Source organism: Carettochelys insculpta, chromosome 30 (assembly GCF_033958435.1).
Source record: "Carettochelys insculpta isolate YL-2023 chromosome 30, ASM3395843v1, whole genome shotgun sequence".
Classification (NCBI taxonomy): domain Eukaryota; kingdom Metazoa; phylum Chordata; order Testudines; family Carettochelyidae; genus Carettochelys; species Carettochelys insculpta.
The window spans coordinates 16,013,201-16,033,222 of NC_134166.1; the positions used below are offsets into that span (position 1 = coordinate 16,013,201).

A 20,022-nucleotide genomic window follows, 5' to 3' on the forward strand; every position below is an offset into this window, starting at 1 on the left:
CCCCAGGAGCCTCCCCAGGAATCCTCATGGCAGCGGCTCTGCAGGGCAGGAACCGAGCCCCCCAGCCAGCGGCAGCCCCCCAAGGCCCACGCCAAACCCCAACCCCACAGCACCTGGGACCTGGCCGACCTCGCACCCCCTACCCCGTCCCAGGCCTGTCTTACCCAGTGACCCCCAGCCTGGCCCCCTCCCCTCCAGGGGCCCTGCTTGCCCCCACACCTGTCCCCATCCCCCTGCCCCACCCGGCGGCCCCCTACCCAGCGGCATGCCGATGCCGTAGCCTTTGGTGTCCAGCAGGCCCCCGATCTGTGTGAGGTTGCAGTTGCGGCGCCGGTGGTACTCGTTCATGGTGGACTCCAGCAGGAAGGCGTACTTGGAGTTGAGCACGCGAGCGATGCCCTCCTCTGTGCTCTTCACAAACACGCTGGGCTGCTTCGAGTGCATGTAGTTCCACATCCGCTGGTAGGTCTGGTAGCGCGAGTTCTGCAGCACAGCAGGGCTCTGACAGGCGGGGCCAGGGCAGGGCTGCGGGTGGCAGTGAGGGCACTGGCGGGGGGGCTGTGAGTGGCAGTGAGGTGCACTGGCAGTGAGGGCACTGCTGGGGGGCTGCGGGCAGCAGTGAGGGGCACTGGCAGTGAGGGTTGCAGGTAGGCAGTGAGGGCACTGGCGGGGGGGCTGTGAGCGGCAGTGAGGTGCACTGGCAGTGAGGTGCACTGGCGGGGGGCTGCGGGCGGCAGTGAGGTGCACTGGCAGTGAGGGTTGCACGTAGGCAGTGAGGGCACTGGCAGGGGGGCTGTGGGCGGCAGTGAAGGGCACTGGCAGTGAGGGTTGCAGGTAGGCAATGAGGGCACTGCTGGGGGGCTGCGGGCAGCAGTGAGGGGCACTGGCAGTGAGGGTTGCAGGTAGGCAGTGAGGGCACTGGCAGGGGGGCTGTGGGCGGCAGTGAGGGGCACTGGCAGTGAGGGCTGCAGGTGGCAGTGAGGGCACTGATGGGGGGGCTGCAGGTGGCAGTGAGGGGGACTGGCAGTGCCGGCTGCCGGTGGCAGTGAGGGCACTGGTAGGGGGCTGCAGGTGGCAGTGAGGGGCACTGGCAGTGGGGACTGCAGGTGGCAGTGAGGGCACTGGTGGGCGGCTGTGGGTGGCAGTGAGGGGCACTGGTGGGGGGGCTGCGGGTGGCAGTGAGGGGCACTGGTGAGGGGGGCTGCAGGTGGCAGTGAGGGCACTGGTGGGCGGCTGTGGGTGGCAGTGAGGGGCACTGGCAAAGAGGGGGTTACACTGGGTGCTCCATGAGGCCTGCGGGCCCTTCTCTCCTCACGCGCTGGGTGCGCCTCATTGACAGAGCTGCTGCCTTAGCGCGGCTGGCGACAGCTGGGCTGCCGGGGGTGCCGTTGCTGTGTGCGGCCGCTGCCTGCGGTGACACACCAGGGACAGCCTGGGCCCCTGAGGTGGCTGCTGTTGAGGCAAACGCCCCAGGAGAGCCGTTCGTCTTCTCCCTCCCTCGGGCGGGCACCACCGAACACCCCCAGTATCCCACAATGCCTCTCAGCTCTGCTGCCCCCGTGCAAAGCTCCGGGGTGGGGCTGCCGGCTTTGGGGAGGGAAGCAGGCAGGGGGCCACGGGCACCACACTGCTCAGACCTGGCCCGGGAGCCCCCCAGCTCTCTCTCCCCAAGGGGCGGTACTGACAGTTCTGGAGCCTGTGCCAGGCCATGCCCTTCCCCCCCCGACAGAGGGGGGGGGTCACAGCTGCCTGGGGGTGGGGGCAGGGCCAGGTGCCCCCAACCCCAACTCTGTGACAGGAGGATTCAGGTGGAGTGGGGCAGAGTCCCCTGAGGGCAGGTGTGGCTGTGACTGCTGCTTGGCACAGAGACTAGCCACGCCCTGCAGCCTGGCACCATGGCTGGGGCTGGGGGCTGCAGGCTGGGGGGCTCTGGCAGGGCTGGGGGACTCCAGTGGGGCTGGGGGCTACAGGCTGGGGAGCTCTGGCAGGGCTGGGGGCTGCAGGCTGGGGGCTCTGGCAGGGCTGGGGGGCTCTGGTGGGGCTGGGGGCTGCAGGCTGGGGGGCTCTGGCAGGGCTGGGGGGACTCCGGCGGGGCTTGGGGCTACAGGCTGGGGGACTCCGGCGGGGCTGGGGGCTGCAGGCTGGGGGACTCTGGAGGGGCTGGGGGCTGCAGGCTGGGGGGCTCCGGTGGGGCTGGGGGCTGCAGGGTGGGGGGGCTCTGGCAGGGCCAGGGGCTGCAGGCTGGGGGGCTTCAGTGGGGCTGGGGGCTGCAGGCTGGGGGGCTCCGGTGGGGCTGGGGGCTGCAAGCTGGGGGGCTCCGGCGAGGCAAGTGCTGGCTCACCTGGAAGAAGGTCATGGTGGAGCCCGCGTGGATGGTGCCGTACTCAATGTTGGTCTGGTCGGCCAGGTCATCGGCTGACTCCACTGGCACCTCCATGCGCTGCACCGTCAGGAAGGCCGCCAGGTTGGCGGTGTAGGACGAGATGATGATCAGCGTGAAGGCCCACCTGGTGAAGAGCCCCAGGGTCAGGGGCAGCTCCCCGCCAGGAGGGGCCACCCAAGGTCTGCCACCCGCAGGGCCCAGCCCCCGAGATTCCCGCCACCCACAGGGCTCAGCCCCTTGAGATACCCCACGCCTGCAGGACCCTGCCCCCCCCAGATTCCCACCACTCGCAGGGCCCAGCCCCCCCGTGACCCCCCCACCCACAGGGCCCAGCCCCCCCCACTCACCAGACCCCACTGACGCAGCGGGTGGAAAGCGCGCGGGGCAGCACCTCAGAGCCCTGCTGCATGAACCCGCCGATGGGGAACCAGAGGCTGTTGCCCAGGGTGTACTGGTTCTCCAGCATAGGGGGGCGCTCCCGCAGGCAGGGATGGGGGTTGTACCACTCGTAGGGGCTCAGCCTGGGGGGACAGCACAGGGACAGGGCTCGCTGGGCAAACAGCCAGCGCCCCCATCCAGCCCCCTGGTCCTGCCCCTTATGTCCTGTGGACACCCAGCCAGCCCCCTCTGGCCCCAGCCCCGGCCCCCTGGTGATGAACCTGGGTTTTATTCACTGCCTTATGCTGCCTGGGAGGTCGACTGTCCTGTAGCAACCCTATGGTGCGCCTCAGTTTCCCTGGGCACAGCCCTGATGCTGAGATGGTGAGGGAAGCTTTGGCTGGGATGCCCGAGGGAGGCCGAGGCCCAGAGCTGGGACAGACGCAGGACTAAGGCCAGTGGAGGGGCCTGACTTGGGGGTCAGAAGAGGTGCTGCAGTGGGGAGGCAGTCTGGGCAAAGGGGAAGCCACTGACTGATGTGGTTCCCACCCCCAAAGTGGAGTGCACAGATGGCTTCGGTCTAGGCCATAACTTGCCTGGGTTCCCTGCAGCTGACCCCCTCCCCACTGCCTGCCGAGGGGTCCGGGGCCTGGGGACTTCCCGCACTCGTGGACGCTGGTGGCAGCGGTGGGATGTGCTGCACCTCACGGCTGGGGGGCCGGAAGAAGGGGCTCACGAGAGCCATGCATACTGAAGGGCTGTGAGGTGTGGTGCCCAGAGGCACAGGGGCCCACAGCTTCACCCTCGAGAGGGGGCATCACACCCAGGGGTCCCCATGGGGACCAGTCGCATAAGGTGGGGCCCCACCTGTGGCGTGACCCTTGGGAGCAGTGTGACTGAGGGAGGCTGGGAAGCGGGGGCAGGGCCAGCCCTGGGCTGTGCGTCCAACACTGCGAACTCCAGGGCGGGCTGTGCGGAGCTGCCCAAGGCGCAGGAATTGCACAAGGGCTGTTTGCTGCACCGCTGCTGATGGGAGAACGGGGAGCTGGTCCCTGACAGCAGGACTGGGGAGGGCTGGCAGGAAGGGGAGGGACAGGGAAGGCCGGCAGGGCAGGGGAGGGGTGGGGAGGGAGTGGCAGGATGGGAGAAACATGCCCCTTGATGAGGAGTTCACAGCCAGCCAGTCTGGGGTTCGAGAGGGAGCCCCCAGAGACGGGCTCAGAGTGGTGCAGAAGAGGAGTCACGGGGGGGCGCCTGGCAGGGGTACCCAGTAAACCCCAGGACAGCCACTGCCAGCCACGGCCTGGGAGGGGAGACCCAGCGAGACCTGCGCTGTTATCGCTGTGGGCAGAAGGGGCATAGACAGGCCAGTGCCCGGAGTCACCAGACATGCTGAGCAGACAAGGGCCTTGAGGGGGCTACTGGAGGTGGTCCCAGCAGCCACAGGGCCTGGCTGCCTAGGACAGAGGGGCTGATGGTGTGGCAGGCCAGCTCCCCACAGGGCCCAGAGGCACAAGGCTCGGTTTACAGAGTAGGGGCAGGGCTGCCCCTGAAATGTCTCACACCCCTCGAGGTGGAGGGGAGAAGGGCCACGGGGTTCTGGGACACGGGCGCAGACGTGACGCTGGCCTGGCCCCTGGTGGTGGCACCAGACTGGATGATGCCCAGTTCTCACCTGACTGTAACGGGAATTCACAGGACCCCTTTCCAGGTGCCCGTGGCGAGGGTGCACCTGAAATGCGGGGACAAGGAAGGCCCCAAGGAGGTGGGTGTGCACAGCCATTTGCTGGCTGACGTAGTAATGGGCGGTGGCCTGGTGCACTGGCCAGGTGAACATCCTCAGGCCCTGGTCCTGACCCACAGCCAAAGGAGGCGAGGGGGCTCTCCCTGGGTTAGTGGGAGAATACCCAGCCGGAGCCACAGGGGCCGACCTTGGGAGTCAGGGGGCCCCAGGAGCTGGGTCTCACAGGCTGGTGGTTCTGGGGCCAGGCAGGGAGGGGAAAGCGGCTCCCACCCCATCCCTGACCACGGAGTTCCAGGGGGAGCTGCAGAGAGACCCCTCCTTGCAGAAGCTCAGGGAACTGGCCAGCCTCAGCCCGGCCCCACCACTGGGGGAGGGCTGCAGGGGGAGGTTCCTGTGGGAGAAGGGATTCCTGTACCGGGAATGGGTTCCCACCCACAAAGTGGAGCCGTGGGGGGTCCAGAAGCAGCTGGTGGTTCCCCAAAAGTACCAGCGCAGGTGGCTGTACCTGCCCCACAATGTGCTGCTTGCAGGACACCAGGGGATCCACCGCACCAGGAAGAGGCTGTTACAGAACTTTTTCTGGCCAGGGGTCTTTGCAGCTGTCTGTCGGTATTGCCTGTCCTGCGACCCCTGCCAGAGGTGGGGAAGACCCGGGACAAGGGGAAAGCCGCTCTGAGGCCACTGCCCATCATAGAGGAGCCTTTCCAGAAAGTGGCTATGGACGTAGTGAGACCCTTCAGCAAGGCAACGCATTCTGGGAAGAAATATATCTTGGTGGTGGTAGATTTTGCCACGCAATGCCCAGAAGCAGTGGCCCTGACCTCTATCAAAGCTGACACTGTGGCGGATGCACTGCTGTCCATTTTCAGCAGGGTGGGGTTCCCCAAGAAAGTCCTTGTGGATCAGGGGTCCCACTTCATGTCAACCCTGCTGTAAAGGTTGTGGGACAAGTGTGGGGTCCGGCACACCTGGGCCACAGCCTACTGCCTGCAGACCAATGGGCTGGTGGAGAGGTTCAATGGGACTCTGAAGCAGATGCTGAGAACCTTTATGAATCAGCACCCCCAAGACTGGGACAAGTACTTACCCCACCTGCTGTTTGCATACAGGGAGGTGCCCCAGGAATCCACGGGGTTCTCCCCGTTTGAGCTGCTGTATGAAAGGAGGGTGCGGGGACCCCTGGACTTGCTAAGAGACAAGTGGGAGGGGACGGCCTCTCCTGAAGGGGAGTCAGTGGTACAGTATGCACGGATCTTCTGGGAAAAGCTCGCTGAGCTCATGGGCCTGGCCAGGGAGAACCTCTCCAGGGCCCAAAGGAAGCAAAAGGTCTGGTATGACCGTAACACCCGGGCCCGAACCTCTGCCACCGGGGACCAAGTGATGGTTCTCATACCCATGCAAGCTGCCTAAAGGAGGCCATGGGCAGGGCCCCAGTGCTGGCAAACCCAATAGTAGGAAAAACTACTTCCCCGGGGGTGGTGTAGCACTAGAATGCGTTGCCTAGAGAGATGGTGGATTCTCCATCTCTGGAGTATTTTAAGTCCTAGCTGGACAAGGTGCTGGCTGGGATGACTTAGTGGGGGTTGATCCTTCACGGTCGTCAAACAGCTAAATGAGGTGAACTATGTGGTGGAACTGTCGAACCGGGCTCAAAGCCACCAGGTCTATCATGTGAACATGATGAAACCTTACTGGGACAGGGAGAATTTGGTGCTGGCCAGGCGCAGGCCCTGGGAGGGGCAGGGGAATGATGCCTTGGTGGATTTGCTCAAAGGGACTGGAGCCGGCTCCTTGCTGGAGTCTATTCCCCTCTCAGACCAGCTGACCCCTGCCCAGCAGACGGAGATCAAGGAGGTGCTGAGTTCACACCAACGGCTGTTTTCTGACAGACCCAGATGCACTGGCCTAGCTGTCCACCGAATAGAGACAGGCACCCACGCCCCTATCAAGTGTGTGCCATTCAGAGCCACAGGGAGGACGGCTCAGGACATGGAGCGGGAGGTTGAAGACATGCTGGCTCTGGGGGTGATCCAACCCTCGTCCAGCCCCTGGGCCTCTCCCGTGGTGTTAGTCCCTAAAAAAGATGGGTCTGTTCGGTTTTGTGTGGACTATCGCAAGCTTAACGCCATCACCGTATCAGACGCCTACCCCATGCCCAGGCCTGATGACCTCTTAGACAAGCTGAGGGGAGCCCATTACCTCACCACCATAGACCTCACCAAGGGGTACTGGCAAGTGCCATTAGACGAAGATGCCCGGCTCAAGTCGGCTTTCATCACACCTGTGGGGCTCTATGAGTTCCTGGTCCTGCCCTTTGGCCTCAACGGGGCACCCGCTACCTTCCAGCGTCTGGTGGACCAGCTACTGAAAGGGATGGAGAGCTTTGCCCTGGCTTACATGGACGACATTTGCATCTTCAGCCAGACGTGGGAGGACCATGTGTCCCAGGTTAAGCATGTGCTGGACTGACTCCAGAAGGCCGGTCTGACTATCAGGGCAGGGAAGTGCAAGGTGGGGATGGCTGAGGTGACCTACCTGGGCCACAAGGTGGGTAGCAGGCGCTTAAAGCCGGAGCCAGCTAAAGTGGAGGCTGTCAGAGACTGGCTGGTGCCCCAGACTAAGAAGCAGGTCCAGGCCTTCATTGGGATGGCGGGGTACTACCGGAGGTTTGTGCCCCATTTTAGTTCCATTGCAGCCCCCCTCACAGAGCTGTGTAAAAAGGGAAAGCCTGACAAGGTGGTCTGGACCAAGCAGTGGCAAGAGGCCCTCTGCGCGCGGAAGGAGGCTCTGGTCAGGGCCACAGTGCTGGCAAATCCAGACTTCAACAAGCCCTTCTTGGTGTTCACCGATGCCTCAGACGTGGGGCTGGGGGCGGTGCTAATGCAGGTGAATGACAAAGGGGAGAAACACCCCATCGTGTACCTGAGTAAGAAGCTGCTGCCCCGGGAGCAGAACTACGCGGCCATAGAGAAGGAATGTCTGGCCATGGGGTGGGTGCTGGGGAAGCTGCAGCCCTACCTGTTTGGACGGCGTTTCACCGCGTACACTGATCACTCACCCCCGACCTGGCTGCACCACATGACAGGGGCCAACGCCAAGCTCCTGCGGTGGAGCTGCTCCTGCAGGACTGGGACGCGGAGCACCAGCGTTACCGGCGATGCTCATCCCAGAGCAGGGCCCTGAGCGCCCTGGTCGGTCTCAGGGGGGAGATGTGGCCGCGTGGGGATTTCATTTGTCACGTTCTGCTGTGTGATTCGTACTGCCCCCATAGGAACCCCGAGCTGGGCCGCAGTGTCTCTGGGCATTGCGCCGCGCCGCAGTGGTGATGGGAGTTCTAGGTGAGACTCCTGCTGAGAGTGGGTGCCCCAACCCTTCCCAGCCCCAGGGGGGTGGCCAGGTGACCCCTTCTGGCCAGGAAGCACGACAAGGCTGGAGGACAGGCTAGCTGGGGGGCTGGGAGGAGGCTACTGTGGGGGAGGGTCAGTCGGGGCTGCTTGGGGTGCAGGGGGGCCCCAGCCCTGGCTCACCGCCCCCGGGATGGCTTGTACTGATGACTCCTGTATTCCCATCCCCCAATAACCCACCTGGGCTCCCTGCTGGCCAGGATCTCCCGCTGCTGGGGGGCCATGGCCCAGTGAGCTCCCTCATCCTGCCAGCCCCAGACCCCGTTCCCTGTCCACCACATCCTACTGCCCCAGGCCCTGCCTCCCACCTCCCCACAGCCCTAGAGCCTCTCCCCATATACCCACAAGGGTCCCCATCCTGCCCCCTCCCCGGGAGGCTGCCCATCTAGCCACGCCCGTCTGCGGTACCGGGCAGCCAGGAAGAGAACGCAGCTCACGGCCAGGTAGGCCAGGAGCGTGAAGAGCCACACGGCCGGCGAGAAGGGGTCCAGGAAGGAGAAGTAACCTGGCTTGCGGCCCTGTGGGTACATGAGAGAGACGCCTGGGGAGGAGTCCAGACTAGACCCCAGAAAACCGCTGCTGGGCAGTGACCCCCCCCCGGATCTCCAGCTGGGCAGCGATTCCCGCCCCGGACCCCCAGCTAGGCAGCGACCCCCCTGGACACCCACGCTGGGCAGCGACCCCCCCGGACCTCCCCTGACCCCCTGCTGGGCAGTGACCCCCCCCCCAGATTGCCCACTGGGCAGCGATCCCCCCTCAGACCCCCCCATGTGGGTGTCCCCCTATTGCCCGGCTCCTACCAGGTGTACGCGGTACAAGATGCTGATCCCCAGGGTCATGAAAGGCTTGGAGAAGTCAATCACCTTCTCCCGCTCGGCCGTGATGGTGAAGGCGGCAACGGCCAAGTCAGCCTTCTGCGGGGAGAGCGGGTGAGACAGGACCTGGCCCCCCGTAGCCCCCTTGGCCCCCTGCCTGGCCCCCCGCAGCTCCCTCAGCCCTCTGCCTGGCCCCCTGCAGCCCCTTCAGCCTTCTGCCTGGCCCCCTGCCCAGCCCCCCGCAGACCCCCTCAGCCCCCCGCCCGGCCCCCCCACAGCCCCCCCCAGCCTCCACCTGGCCCCCCCCGCAACCTCCAACCCAGCCCCCCGCCCAGCCCCCACCTCACCACCCCTCCTCCCCTCACCCCCTGCAAGCTGTCGCCCCCCAGCCTCTGTGAGGCCAGTAGTGAGGCGGCCCTGCCCCCACCCTGCAGCCCCTCTGCTGCCGTACCCGGTTGATGAGCTCGCCCACCATGCCGGTCCAGGAGCCGTTGGCCTCGGGCGCCCCGTACAGCCCGTCCTCCACCAGCCGCAGCTGGAAGCGGAACTTGAGGATCTGGGCCAGTTCGTGCAGCATGTCCACGCAGAACCCTTCATACTGCTCCGCAGCCCCGCCCGGGGCCTGGGCGCCCGCCCTGCGCATCACATAGGGGTTCTCCTGCCGGGGGGGAGCAGGGTCAGGGCGCGTGCCGCGACCCTCCTCAGCGGTGCCCTGTGACCCTCCCCAGCGGTGCCCTGGGAGCTTCCCCAGCGGTGCCCTGCGACCCTCCCCAGCGGTGCCCTGCGATCCTCCCCAGCGGTGCCCTGGGAGCTTCCCCAGCGGTGCCCTGCAGCACCGCGAGCTGTTTTCCAGACAGATGCAAACCCGGCCCCACCTCCCACCCGGGGCTGGGCTCACCAGGATGGTGGTGACAATGAGGGTCTTGTTCGCCAGGCTCTCGGAGACATCCATGGCCAGGGTTGTGGCATTCATGGCCAGCGTCCGGTTGGAGTGCCACAGCCCGATCTGTTGAGAGGGCACAGGCTGGGTGGGGCTGGGCAGGGGATGGAGGCTGCAGGGCTGAGGGTCGTGGGGCTCAGTGGGTAGTGGGAGGGGTGACAAAGTGGGATTTTACACACTGTCGTGCCTCAGTTTCCCCATGTGGTGACTGGGGGGAGGGAGGCAGCTGTGGGTCTGGCCCCACCCAGGTGTAGGCCCAGAAGACAAAAGCTGGGACGCGGTGGCGACAGAGGACAAGGGCTGGCAGGGGGGCAGGGGACGTCCCTGGGCCTTGGGGCCACCCCAGCTGGGCTGGGCTGTATTTGCCATCTGTGCCCACTGACCCCCAGGCCCTCTGGCCTGCGCCCCACGGGCTGAGCACGGCAGCGCCTGGGGCCCGGCTCCCAAGGGGTCCAACCCAGGGGGCTCCCAGCATGGTCCAGGGCTGCAGGCTCCAAGGGCCGATCCCAGAGGGGCCGAGGGAGAGAGCGATGGGCACAGTGCACACGAAGGCATGGAGGCCTCCAGACTCCCAGCTGGGGGCCAGCTGGGAACCTGGGGGGCCTTGGGGTGGGTGGGAGCTGGGGAAAGCTGGGGATGCCAGGGGGAGCTGGAGTGTCAGGTGGGGTGGGAGGACTCCAGGGCGGCCAGGGCTGTAGGGGGGATACATGGTGGGGCTCGCAGAGGGTGGGGAGCTCCTGCTCAGGGTAACCTGGCGACCAGGTGACACCCCTGGACTGCAGCCAAAGGGGGAGGTGGAGTCAGAACTGGGGTGGGGAAGCAGTTAGGGTGGGAGGGAGGGAGGGCGGGAGAGAGACAAAGGGGCCCCTCAGGCCTCTCCCCACCATGGGCTGCACTGGCTGCTCTGTGCCCTGCTTCTCTCCTGCGGAGTCAGCCCTGCCTGCGGACAAGGTGCAGGGCCTGGCATGGGGAGTCGGGGGACTGGGGGGGGGCAGAGGTTCTGGGGAACCAGGTCACAGGGGATCTGGATCTGGCTCTGGGGGGCCTCACCTCTCGGTGCCCCTCCCGCGCTTTCTCCAGGACGCGCAGTGTGTAGTTGGTTCGCTGGCCCTTGCTGTTGAATTCCACATGCCCCGTCAGCCCGTCGTACTCTACCTGGGCGGGAGGCCGGGGTCAGACAGAGAGAAGGACAAAGTGAGGGGCAGAGGGCTGGGGGCTGGGCTGGGGGCTGGGCAGAGCCTGCCTGGAGTCAGTGGGCCCCAGAGCAAACGCCCAGCTCTTTGGGGGCCACTCACCATGCGCAGGTAGTTCATGAGGCTGGTGCCGTGGGGCCAGATGCTGGCAGAGGTGCAGGCCAGCGGCCGCACCCCGATCTCCTGGCTGCGGTTCAGCTCTCGCACAGCTCCCACCACCACATGCACCGCGTCAAAGAGCAGCGCTGCCGAGAGCTGGGGACAGAGAGAGGGAATGTGGGTGCCACACTTTCCTCCCCCCACTTCCCCTCAACCCCCACAGCTGGGCCTCCCACTTCCCCTCAGCCCCCCACAGCTGGGCCCCCACTTCCCCTCAACCCCCACAGCTGGGCCTCCCACTTCGCCTCATGGCTGGGCCCCCCACTTCCCCTCAGCCCCCCACAGCTGGGCCTCCCACTTCCCCTCATGGCTGGGCCCCCCACTTCCCCTCAGCTCCCCACTGCTGGGCCTCCCACTTCCCTTCACTCCCCTCATGGCTGGGCCCCCCACTTCCCCTCAGCCCCCCACAGCTGGGCCTCCCACTTCCCTTCACTCCCCACATGGCTGGGCCCCCCACTTCCCCTCAGCTCCCCACTGCTGGGCCTCCCACTTCCCTTCACTCCCCTCATGGCTGGGCCCCCCACTTCCCCTCAGCTCCCCACTGCTGGGCCTCCCACTTCCCTTCACTCCCCTCATGGCTGGGCCCCCCACTTCCCCTCAGCCCCCCACAGCTGGGCCTCCCACTTCCCTTCACTCCCCACATGGCTGGGCCCCCCACTTCCCCTCAGCCCCCCACAGCTGGGCCTCCCACTTCCCTTCACTCCCCTCATGGCTGGGCCGGCTGTTATGAGGTTCAGGGGTCCCCAGGCTCTGCCCGCCCGCAGGCAGGAGTGACTCTGGCTCAGCAGGTGGAACAGGGAGTTTATGAGCCGCCAGGGACGCAGCGCAGTGCAGGGGGGTAAGTGCAGCCGGCAGAGCCCGTCAGCTGCAGCCACCCCGGGGAGGGGAGCCCCGTCTGGGGTCTAGCCCCCCACAGCCCAGGCCAACTGCCTTCCACTGTCCCCCCAGCTTCCAACTGCCGCCCATGCAAACCAGCCGGGCTGTGCCCCTCTGTGTCTGGGACAGAGGTGTTACCTGCCAGCCCAGCCCCAGCTGGTGGGAGCTGCTCTGCCTGTCGCCCCCCCCCACTCCCCTGACTCCATCACATCCCCCCCAGACCGAGCTGACTGGGGTCACTCAAGCCAGTGACCAGGGGCAGGTCAAACCCCTCCTCAACCACATAAAGCGCCGGCTGTGACGTTCGCGCTCCCCTTTGCCTGGGCCTGCCGCGGGGGTGTCCTGCTGGAGACGCTCCACCTTGTCCGGCTGCTGGACGACGTTGAGGGGCCGGCGTGGCCCCTCCCTTTGCAGCTGTACCAGCCCTTCCCCTTCCCTTGGGCTCTGCCCGGGGCTCCCTGGCCGGGCCCCTGAGCTCCGCAAGCCATTCCCGGAACTCCAGGACGCCCTCCGCCCCCGACTCTGCATCCGGGGGAACCTCCCCCCACATGACTATCTCAGCAAGCCCGGGGTCCCCTCCCCCTTCTGCACCACGCAGCAGTCGGGGGTCACCTCCCTGGGAGCAAACAGCAGGTGGGGCAAGTGCTCCTCCCAGTCCTGCGGGGGCCGGTGCATAAAGGCCTCCAGCATCTGCCTCAGTGTCCCACGGAACCTTCCCACCACCCCGTCGGGCCGGGAGCGACTCCCCGAGGCCCAGGAGAGCCGGGTCCCAGGCTGCTCTCATCAGCATCGGAGCAGGTGGTCATGAACTCGGCTCCCTGGTCGCTGAGGACCTCCTGGGGGGACCCCACCCTGCTGGAAACGGCCGGCAGAGTCTCTGCCACCGTGTCTGCCTGGGTAGAGGACAGAGCCGTGGCCGCGGGGTAGCGACGTCCAGCACCCCCGGGGTGTATTTCTTCTCCATCCGAGTCGCCTTGTCAATAGGCCCCAACACTTCTATCGCCACCTTCGGGGAAGGCTCCTCTACGACAGGCAGGCGCCTCACAGCAGCTTTCCCCCAGCCTCGGGCTCTCCCCACCCTCTGGCCGGAGCCGCAGGCCCAGCCGTACCGCTGCACGGCCGCGAATATCCCCGGCCAATGAAAGGCCTGAAGCAGCTCAGCCGGGTGCCCTGAGAGCAGGTCGTCATGGGCCAGGCGCAGCAGCCTGGGCGATACCTTTGGGGAACCACCAGCTACCGCTGGACCCCCCCATGATCCTCCATTCCCTGGGGGGAGCCGCTCCCGGTACAGGAATCCCTCTTCCGCAGGAATCGCTCCTGACTGGCTCCCCCAGGGGCTGAGCCGCACCCCAGCCAGCCCGGCCCTCAGTGTCTGTGAGGAGGGGTCTGCCTGCACCTCGGCCTGAATTCGGCAGTGGGGACAGGACAGGGACCTGTTCCCCACCACTGCCTGAGCCCGGAGTCCCAGCCCTGCTGAGCCCTGTGCCTGTCGGGTGGGGGCCCTGCGCCCCCTGCCGGGTGCCCTCCCCTGGGTCAGGGCCGCTAACTCCTCACTAGCTCTGGCTACGGGTAGCAACCAGAGCACTGGGGGGTCCTTCTGGCCACTCCTCTGGGTCGCCCCCCATCAGCACCTCCATAGGCAAGTTCTGGAGCACCCCCACTTCCTTGGGGCCTCCTTAGCCCCATTTCAGATGCACCCGGGCTGCAGGTACCTTGAATGGGGACCTGTCTGTGCCCCTCCCTCAGGGTCAGCTGGGGGTTGGGCACCAGGCGGTCTGGGCCCACGTGCTCAAGCTGGGCCAGCGTCACCCCCTCCCCCATGTCCCAGAAGCCCATCACCTCCCTGCCCCACTGCAGGGGCACGAGGCAGTCGCTGTGCAGGGGCAGCCCTGCCCCCACCCGGCACACGGAGACGCCCGCCTCTGGGGCGTCCGGTCTCCCGGAGGTGCTGGCCTGGGGATCCCCCACCCCCCAGCCAAGCTGAGGACGTATTGCCAGCCCCTCCCCCCGGGCAGCCGGCTCCTCTGGCTGCTGGGACCCCACCCAGCTGACCCCACGAGGCCTCTGGCTGCTGGGCCTGTCTGGGACCTCGGGGCACTGGCCTGTCTGTGCCCCTCCTGCCCACGGCGATAACAGCCCAGGTCTCCTTGTGTCCCTCGGGCCGGCTGCTCCACCCAGGCCCTGGCCGGCTCTCAGGGGGTGTGTGGCTGGGCCTGTTTGCTGGGCTCACCCCGTAGGTGCTCCCCTCCATTGCACAGCTGGGAAGGTGTCTCTCCAGGATTCCCTTTCACACCTGGCCCGGCTGTCCGTGAACTCATCCGCCAGCTTCCGCGCACCACATGGGCCCTCTGGCTTCCGGTCCTCGAGCCCCAGCCTCAGGGCAGGTGGTCACGCTCCACAGAACCGCTCCAGGACCATCAGCTTAGCCAGGTCCTCTGCGGTCTGGGCCCCTGTCCCAGGCCTCCTGGCCCCTTCCCCACTCACCGCAGCCAGGGCCTCTTTGCGTCTCATCTGCGCCACGCTCCGCTCGTGCTGCCGCTGTCTCTCACAGGCTTCCAGGTCTTTTAAGCACACCTGGATCTCCGGCTGTTGCAGCTCTGCTGAGGGGCACCACCCGGGACAAACCACTGCTAGCGGAGTGCGACCTGGTGGGCACCATCTGTCTGGCAACGTCCAGCCTCCCTCCTGCCTGAGGGGCTGAAACGCTCCCAGGAGGTGACCGGCTGCTTCCTGCTGGGACGGGACCTGACCCCTGGATCGGTCATTCTCTGCCAGCCTGGTGATCAGCTGGGCCTTGGTCGCCTTCCCCAGGGTCAGGCCCCTCTCTCAGCACAGCCCCACAAGGTCTGCCAGCAGGAGTCTGGTGTAATCCATCTCCTGCTGTTCCGGCCAATGCTGCAGCACCCAACAAGTCCCACAAATCGCTTTGTTCTTTCTTCAGCACCGCTGGCTCTTGTACGCCTCCTTCCTTCTACTGTGTCCAGTCAGTCACTGCTAGAAGCCCATCCGTGGGTGCCGTGCATCCCACCGCTGCCACCAGCTGTCATGGGGCTCAGGGGGTCCCCAAGCTCTGCACCCCAACCGCAGCCAGAAGTGCCTCTCACTCCGCAGGTAGGGAGAGAAGTTACTCACTTTGGTAGTAACACTCGTTCTTCGAGATGAGTCCCCGTGGGTGCTCCACATCAGGTGTGGGGCTCATCCTGCCACAGCAATTCAGAGATTTTCAAGCCGTAGTCGGTCAGACTGCGCGTGTGCAAGAGCGCCGGCCCCTTTGCACACTTTTAGTCACGTGCGCGATCCGGTTCAAGCCAGTTCCTCTCAATCACCCCGGGAGCATCTGAAAGACACAAAGCAGAACTCCGAAGCGGGGAGGAACGGGTGGGTAGTGGAGCACCCACGGGGACACCTCTCGAAGAACCATCGTTACCACCCAAGGGAGTAACTTCTCCTTCTTCTTCGAGTGGTCCCCATGGGTGCTCCACACTAGTGACTACCCAGCAGCAACCCCCAAACATGGAGGCGGTTACCAGAGTTAGGTGCTGTTCGCCAGGGAAAGCACTGCTGCTGGAAGGCACATGTCCTCCTTCACATGGCGATGTATCATGGAGTGTTTAGCAAATGTGTCAGAGGACGACTATGCTGCTGCTCTGCAAATGTCCTTCAGGAAACTCCTCTGAAAAAGGCTGTTGAAGTCACGGTTGCCCTGGTAAAATGCACTTTGGCCGGAGCTGATAATGTGACTGTCTGCAATGAGTAGCGCATCTTGATACAAGACGTGATAAAATCTGAGATCCTCTGGGATGATAACCCTTCGGCCTTTGATCTCTGGGGGAGGGTGTGAGTAATCTGTCCATTTTACGAAAAGGGTTAGGTCTGTCTACATAAAAGGCCAGGGCTCTCCCTACACCCAGCGCATGGAGTCTTATCTCCCTGTTCGAAGCATGTGGCTTAGGACAGAAGGATGGTAATATCAGCTTGTTTATATGAAATTTGGAGGAGATCTGAGGGAGAAACGCAGGATGTAAACTCAGTATCACTGGGTCCTTAGAAAAGGTTGTGTAAGGTGGACGTGCCATTACTGCAGTCAACTTGCTGACTCCAGGGGCTGATGTGACAGCTAGAAGAAACCCCGTCTTTAAGGTAGGTAAACGAAGCGAAATCGTAGCGAGTGGCCCAAAAGGTGGTCTAGACAGAGTGTCCAGCACCAGGCCCAAGCTCCATGGAGACGAAATTGGCTTACGAGGAGGGTACAAGTTTGCGAGGCCCTTCAAGAACCGGGTCATGACAGCATGTGGGAAAACCATTGACCCTTCTATAGTATGTCTGAAAGCCAATCTAGCTGCAAGGTGGATCTGTAAGGATGGTAGGGAAAGCCCTCCTTGTGTAAGCTCCAGCAGGTAATCTAGAATTGTAGGTATGGGTGTGTCTAGAGGAACACCGAGTGGTAAACCGCTTCCATTTGCAGACGTAAGTCTTTGGTGTGGAAGTTCATCTGCCACAAATCAGCACTTCTTTGACCTGATAGGAGCACAGGTTCTCTGAGGCGCTGAACCAAGAATCAGCCCCGTCATAAGGCGCAATGTTTGTGGCTGAGGATGGTCTGGGACAATAGGGAGGGGTGTGGAGAGCAAGACAACATTTGCTGAAGAACGAGGAGCCAGTGTTGATGGTCCCATGCAGGGGCTATGAGGATCAGGTTGGCCCACTCCAGCCTCGCCTTCTCTAGGACCTTGTGAACAAGGACTGGTGGGGGAAAGGTATAAAGTAAGGGTCCTTTCCACGGTATGAGAAACGCGTCTCCAAGCAAACGAGGACCAAGACTGGCTCTGAGCAGAAACGAGGCATTTCCGGTTGTTGCAGGTTGCAAATTGGTGTATTTGAGGGGAGCCCCAACTGTGCAAGATGCAGCGAAGTACATCGGGATGGAGCTGCCACTCGTGGTCTGGTGAAAAACGCCTGCTCAGCCGGTCTGCCGGGACGTTGCTGATGCCCGGTAAGTACAAGACTCTCAGGGCTATGCTGTTTGCAATACACCAGTTCCACAGATGAACAGCCTCTGCACAGAGTGCACGAGACCTGGCTCTGCCTTGGCGGTTGACACGGTGCATCGTGGTAACGTTGTCGGCATAGATTCCGACCGTGGTACCTCGTATGTGCGGTAGGAAGTGTTTGCATGCATTGAACACCGCTCTGAGCTCCAGCATATTTGTGTGTCGGGCCATCCCCTGTTGTGACCACCGTCCTTGCACTGATTCTTCTCCCACGTGTGCCCCAGCCTGTGCTGGAAGCATCCGTCGCTACAAAGGCAGAAGTCTGGGGCTGGTGAACGGGAACCCCCGAGAGTAGGCAGTAGGTGGAGTTCATCCACCGCCGCAAGGATTGTAGAACCTCTGTGGTTGGCGACGCCCCCTTGTGAACAGCGTTTCACTGGCGTGTGTACTGTCGCCAGCCAGCGCTGCAGGCAGCGAAAATGCAGTCTGGCGTTTTGTACGACAAACGTAGTGGCAGCCATGTGGCCCAACAGCTGAAGACAAGTTATCACCTGTCCTGTAGGACTGTACGTCAGGGTTTGTGTTAGTGACCGAATGGTGTGAACGCAAGAAGCAGGCAGGTGCACCCGCACCGTGGTGGAATCGAGCCACGCCCCTGCAAACTCTATGTCCTGCGTGGGCTCAGTGGTTGACTTCTGAAAATTGATAATAAGGCCCAGAGACTGAAACGTCTTTGTGGTGATGTTTATCATACGAAGGACGTCGGCACACGAGCGACCTGTCAACAGGCAATCGTCCAGGTACGGAAAGATGAAGACACACAGGCGGCGTAGGTATGCCGATACCACCGAGAGTACCTTTGTGAAAGCTCTGGGCCGGACTTGGTACTAGAAATGTTCCATGCCCAGCGTGAAGCACAGAAAGCGCCTGTGTGCGGGACGGATGGTTATGTGGAAGTACGTGTCCTGTACGTCAAGGGCTGCCAACCTAGCCCCATTGTCCAGGGCTGTAATTACACCAGTCAGGGTGACCATCTTGAAACGCTGTTTGCAAAGATCTCGGCTGAGAGCTCGTAAGTCGGTCTCCACCTATTTTCTTCCCTGTGAGGAAATAACGAGAATGGAATCCTTTGCCTCTGAATTCGTCTGGACCCCTCTGCACGGCTCCTGTGCACAGCAGGCGATCCACCTCTTGCTTCAGCAGAGTCCTGTGAGAGGGGTCCCAGAGGAGGGACTGGACGGGGGCTGGCTGCTGGGAGGGTGCGGAATGGGAGGGCCTATCCCTCAGAAATGATCCCCAGCACCCATGTGTCTGCAGTGATGGTGGCCCACTGGCGGCAGAATGCTCTGAGGTGGTGGTGGAACAGGCAGTGAGGTGGCCATTTGCCTTGGGTGATGAGTGTGGTGGTGCACTCAAACCTGCTGTCTCGTCGTTTGCAGTGCGGGGTTATGGCCTTGAGGATGACACCGTCTTGGTGGTTTTTGCTGCTGCTGTTGCCCGGGACCAGAGCTACGTTGGTCATGTTGTGGCTGCTGAGCAGGGTCGTTGTAGCAATGCTGGGAAGGGTAATACCTCTTCCTCCACGGGGCGCACATCCCCACTGTTCTGAGAGTCGTTCTAGAGTCGTTACTAGAGTGCAGGACTGTACCAGTAGAATCGGCAAACGGGGCAAACCATTTTGACTTGTCAAAGGGGAGATCTTCCCCCTTTGGTTGCAACTCTTTGGAAATGCCTGACTCACTTCGTTACCACCACAGTAGCAGTGGATCGTGCAGCTGTGTCAGCAGCATTTAGTGCCATTTGACAACAATAAGATGTCCTGTGGCATCTGTGATGGGGTTCTGGGGTCCCCCAAGCTCTGCACCCCGGCCGTAGGCAGGAGAGTCTCTCACTTAGCAGGAGAACAGCGGGTTTATTAGCCGACAGGACACAGCATCGTACAGAGGAGTCAGTGCAGCTGGCAGAGACGGCCAGTCCAATCCATGTTGGGGAGAGGAGGCCCCGAGGGGCCCCCAGAGCTGGGGCCTGGCCCCCTCCTTTGTCTTTCTCTCCCTCAGCCCAGACTAACTGCTTCCAACTCCCAGTTTCAATTCAAACCCCTCAGGCTCCACCTCCTCCTTTGTCTGCAGTACAAAGGTGTTACCTGGTCGTCAAGGTTACCCTCAGCAGGAGCCCCACACCCTCTGTGAGCCACTCACACACACACAGGTATCCCCCACTCCATCACATCTCTCCCCCCTTCCAGACCGAACTGAGCGGGGTCACTCAACTGGTGACCTGGGGAAGTTCGGGGCTCTCCCCTTGTGACAGGGCATTGGCTGTACCCTCTGTTCTCCCCTTGATGTGCACCACCTCCACGTCATAGTCCTGCTGGGGGAGGCTCCAAGTCAGGAGCTTGGTCTTGGCCCTTTTTATGTGATGCAGCCGGGCAAGTCCCTTTAGTTCCCTTGGGTTGGTCGGTCTCCCTGCTTCGGCCCCGGTCCGTCAGCCACGTTCTCAAGTCGGGCAGGCAGAGCCCATACAGATGCTGCAGCACCAACAGATCAAACAGGTCTTTTGTGGTCTGGGTCCTGCCCCATCTGACCACCAGTCCATACAGCTGCTCCAGCCAATGTTTGGAATTCAGTTACAGTCCAGTAACGGAAGGTACAAATGCTTCCATCCTTGGCATTTAGCCAGACCACCACAATGGCTGTGTGCCTCAGTTTCCCCTTTCATGCCACACAATAGGTTTGGAATGTTTCTTCTCATGTTAGAGGTTGCAAGACTAGTTACAGGGAACAATGGTGACATTTTAGAGTTACAGACTCCTTCAACATACAATTCATGCTTCTACATCAATGTCATCATGTCACATGGCTTTTTCCAAACATTCAGTGCATGGTACAATTCTACAGCTTTTGGTAGCAGCACCCCTTGGTTACAGCAGTCAGCGTGAGTAACAGAACAAACCCATTGCAACTGTACATTTACATTGCTCTTTGGTAGACCACAACCTTTGTGCAACATCCTTGAGAATCTGGTATTTTGGGGCTAAGTGGCTGAGGCCTTTCTTAGCACCATCGAGTTCTAATCGTCTCTCTTGCCCCCGGGGTGGAAATTTGATCTCTCTGGCTGTGCCCTCCCTTCTAACAAGAGC

The 20,022-nt window shown here is 63.0% G+C and overlaps 1 protein-coding gene across 6 annotated transcripts in view; it reads right to left on the reverse strand.

Moving 5' to 3' along the window:
- Positions 1–20,022, reverse strand: part of GRIK5 (glutamate ionotropic receptor kainate type subunit 5) — a 52,148-nt gene that overhangs the window by 19,462 nt on the left and 12,664 nt on the right. The window contains exons 9-17 of one of the 6 annotated variants that reach the window (XM_074980654.1): positions 10,960–11,112; positions 10,715–10,819; positions 9,623–9,730; positions 9,197–9,382; positions 8,710–8,820; positions 8,255–8,427; positions 2,731–2,904; positions 2,342–2,507; positions 258–483 (exon numbers count right to left, since the gene is read on the reverse strand). In XM_074980654.1, the coding sequence (XP_074836755.1) occupies positions 258–483; positions 2,342–2,507; positions 2,731–2,904; positions 8,255–8,427; positions 8,710–8,820; positions 9,197–9,382; positions 9,623–9,730; positions 10,715–10,819; positions 10,960–11,112 (1,402 nt within the window). Of the gene's footprint in view, positions 1–257; positions 484–2,341; positions 2,508–2,730; positions 2,905–8,254; positions 8,428–8,709; positions 8,824–9,175; positions 9,383–9,622; positions 9,731–10,714; positions 10,820–10,959; positions 11,113–20,022 lie in introns of those variants that run through there. The other 5 variants (XM_074980653.1, XM_074980652.1, XM_074980655.1 and 2 more) reach the window with 5 other exon arrangements.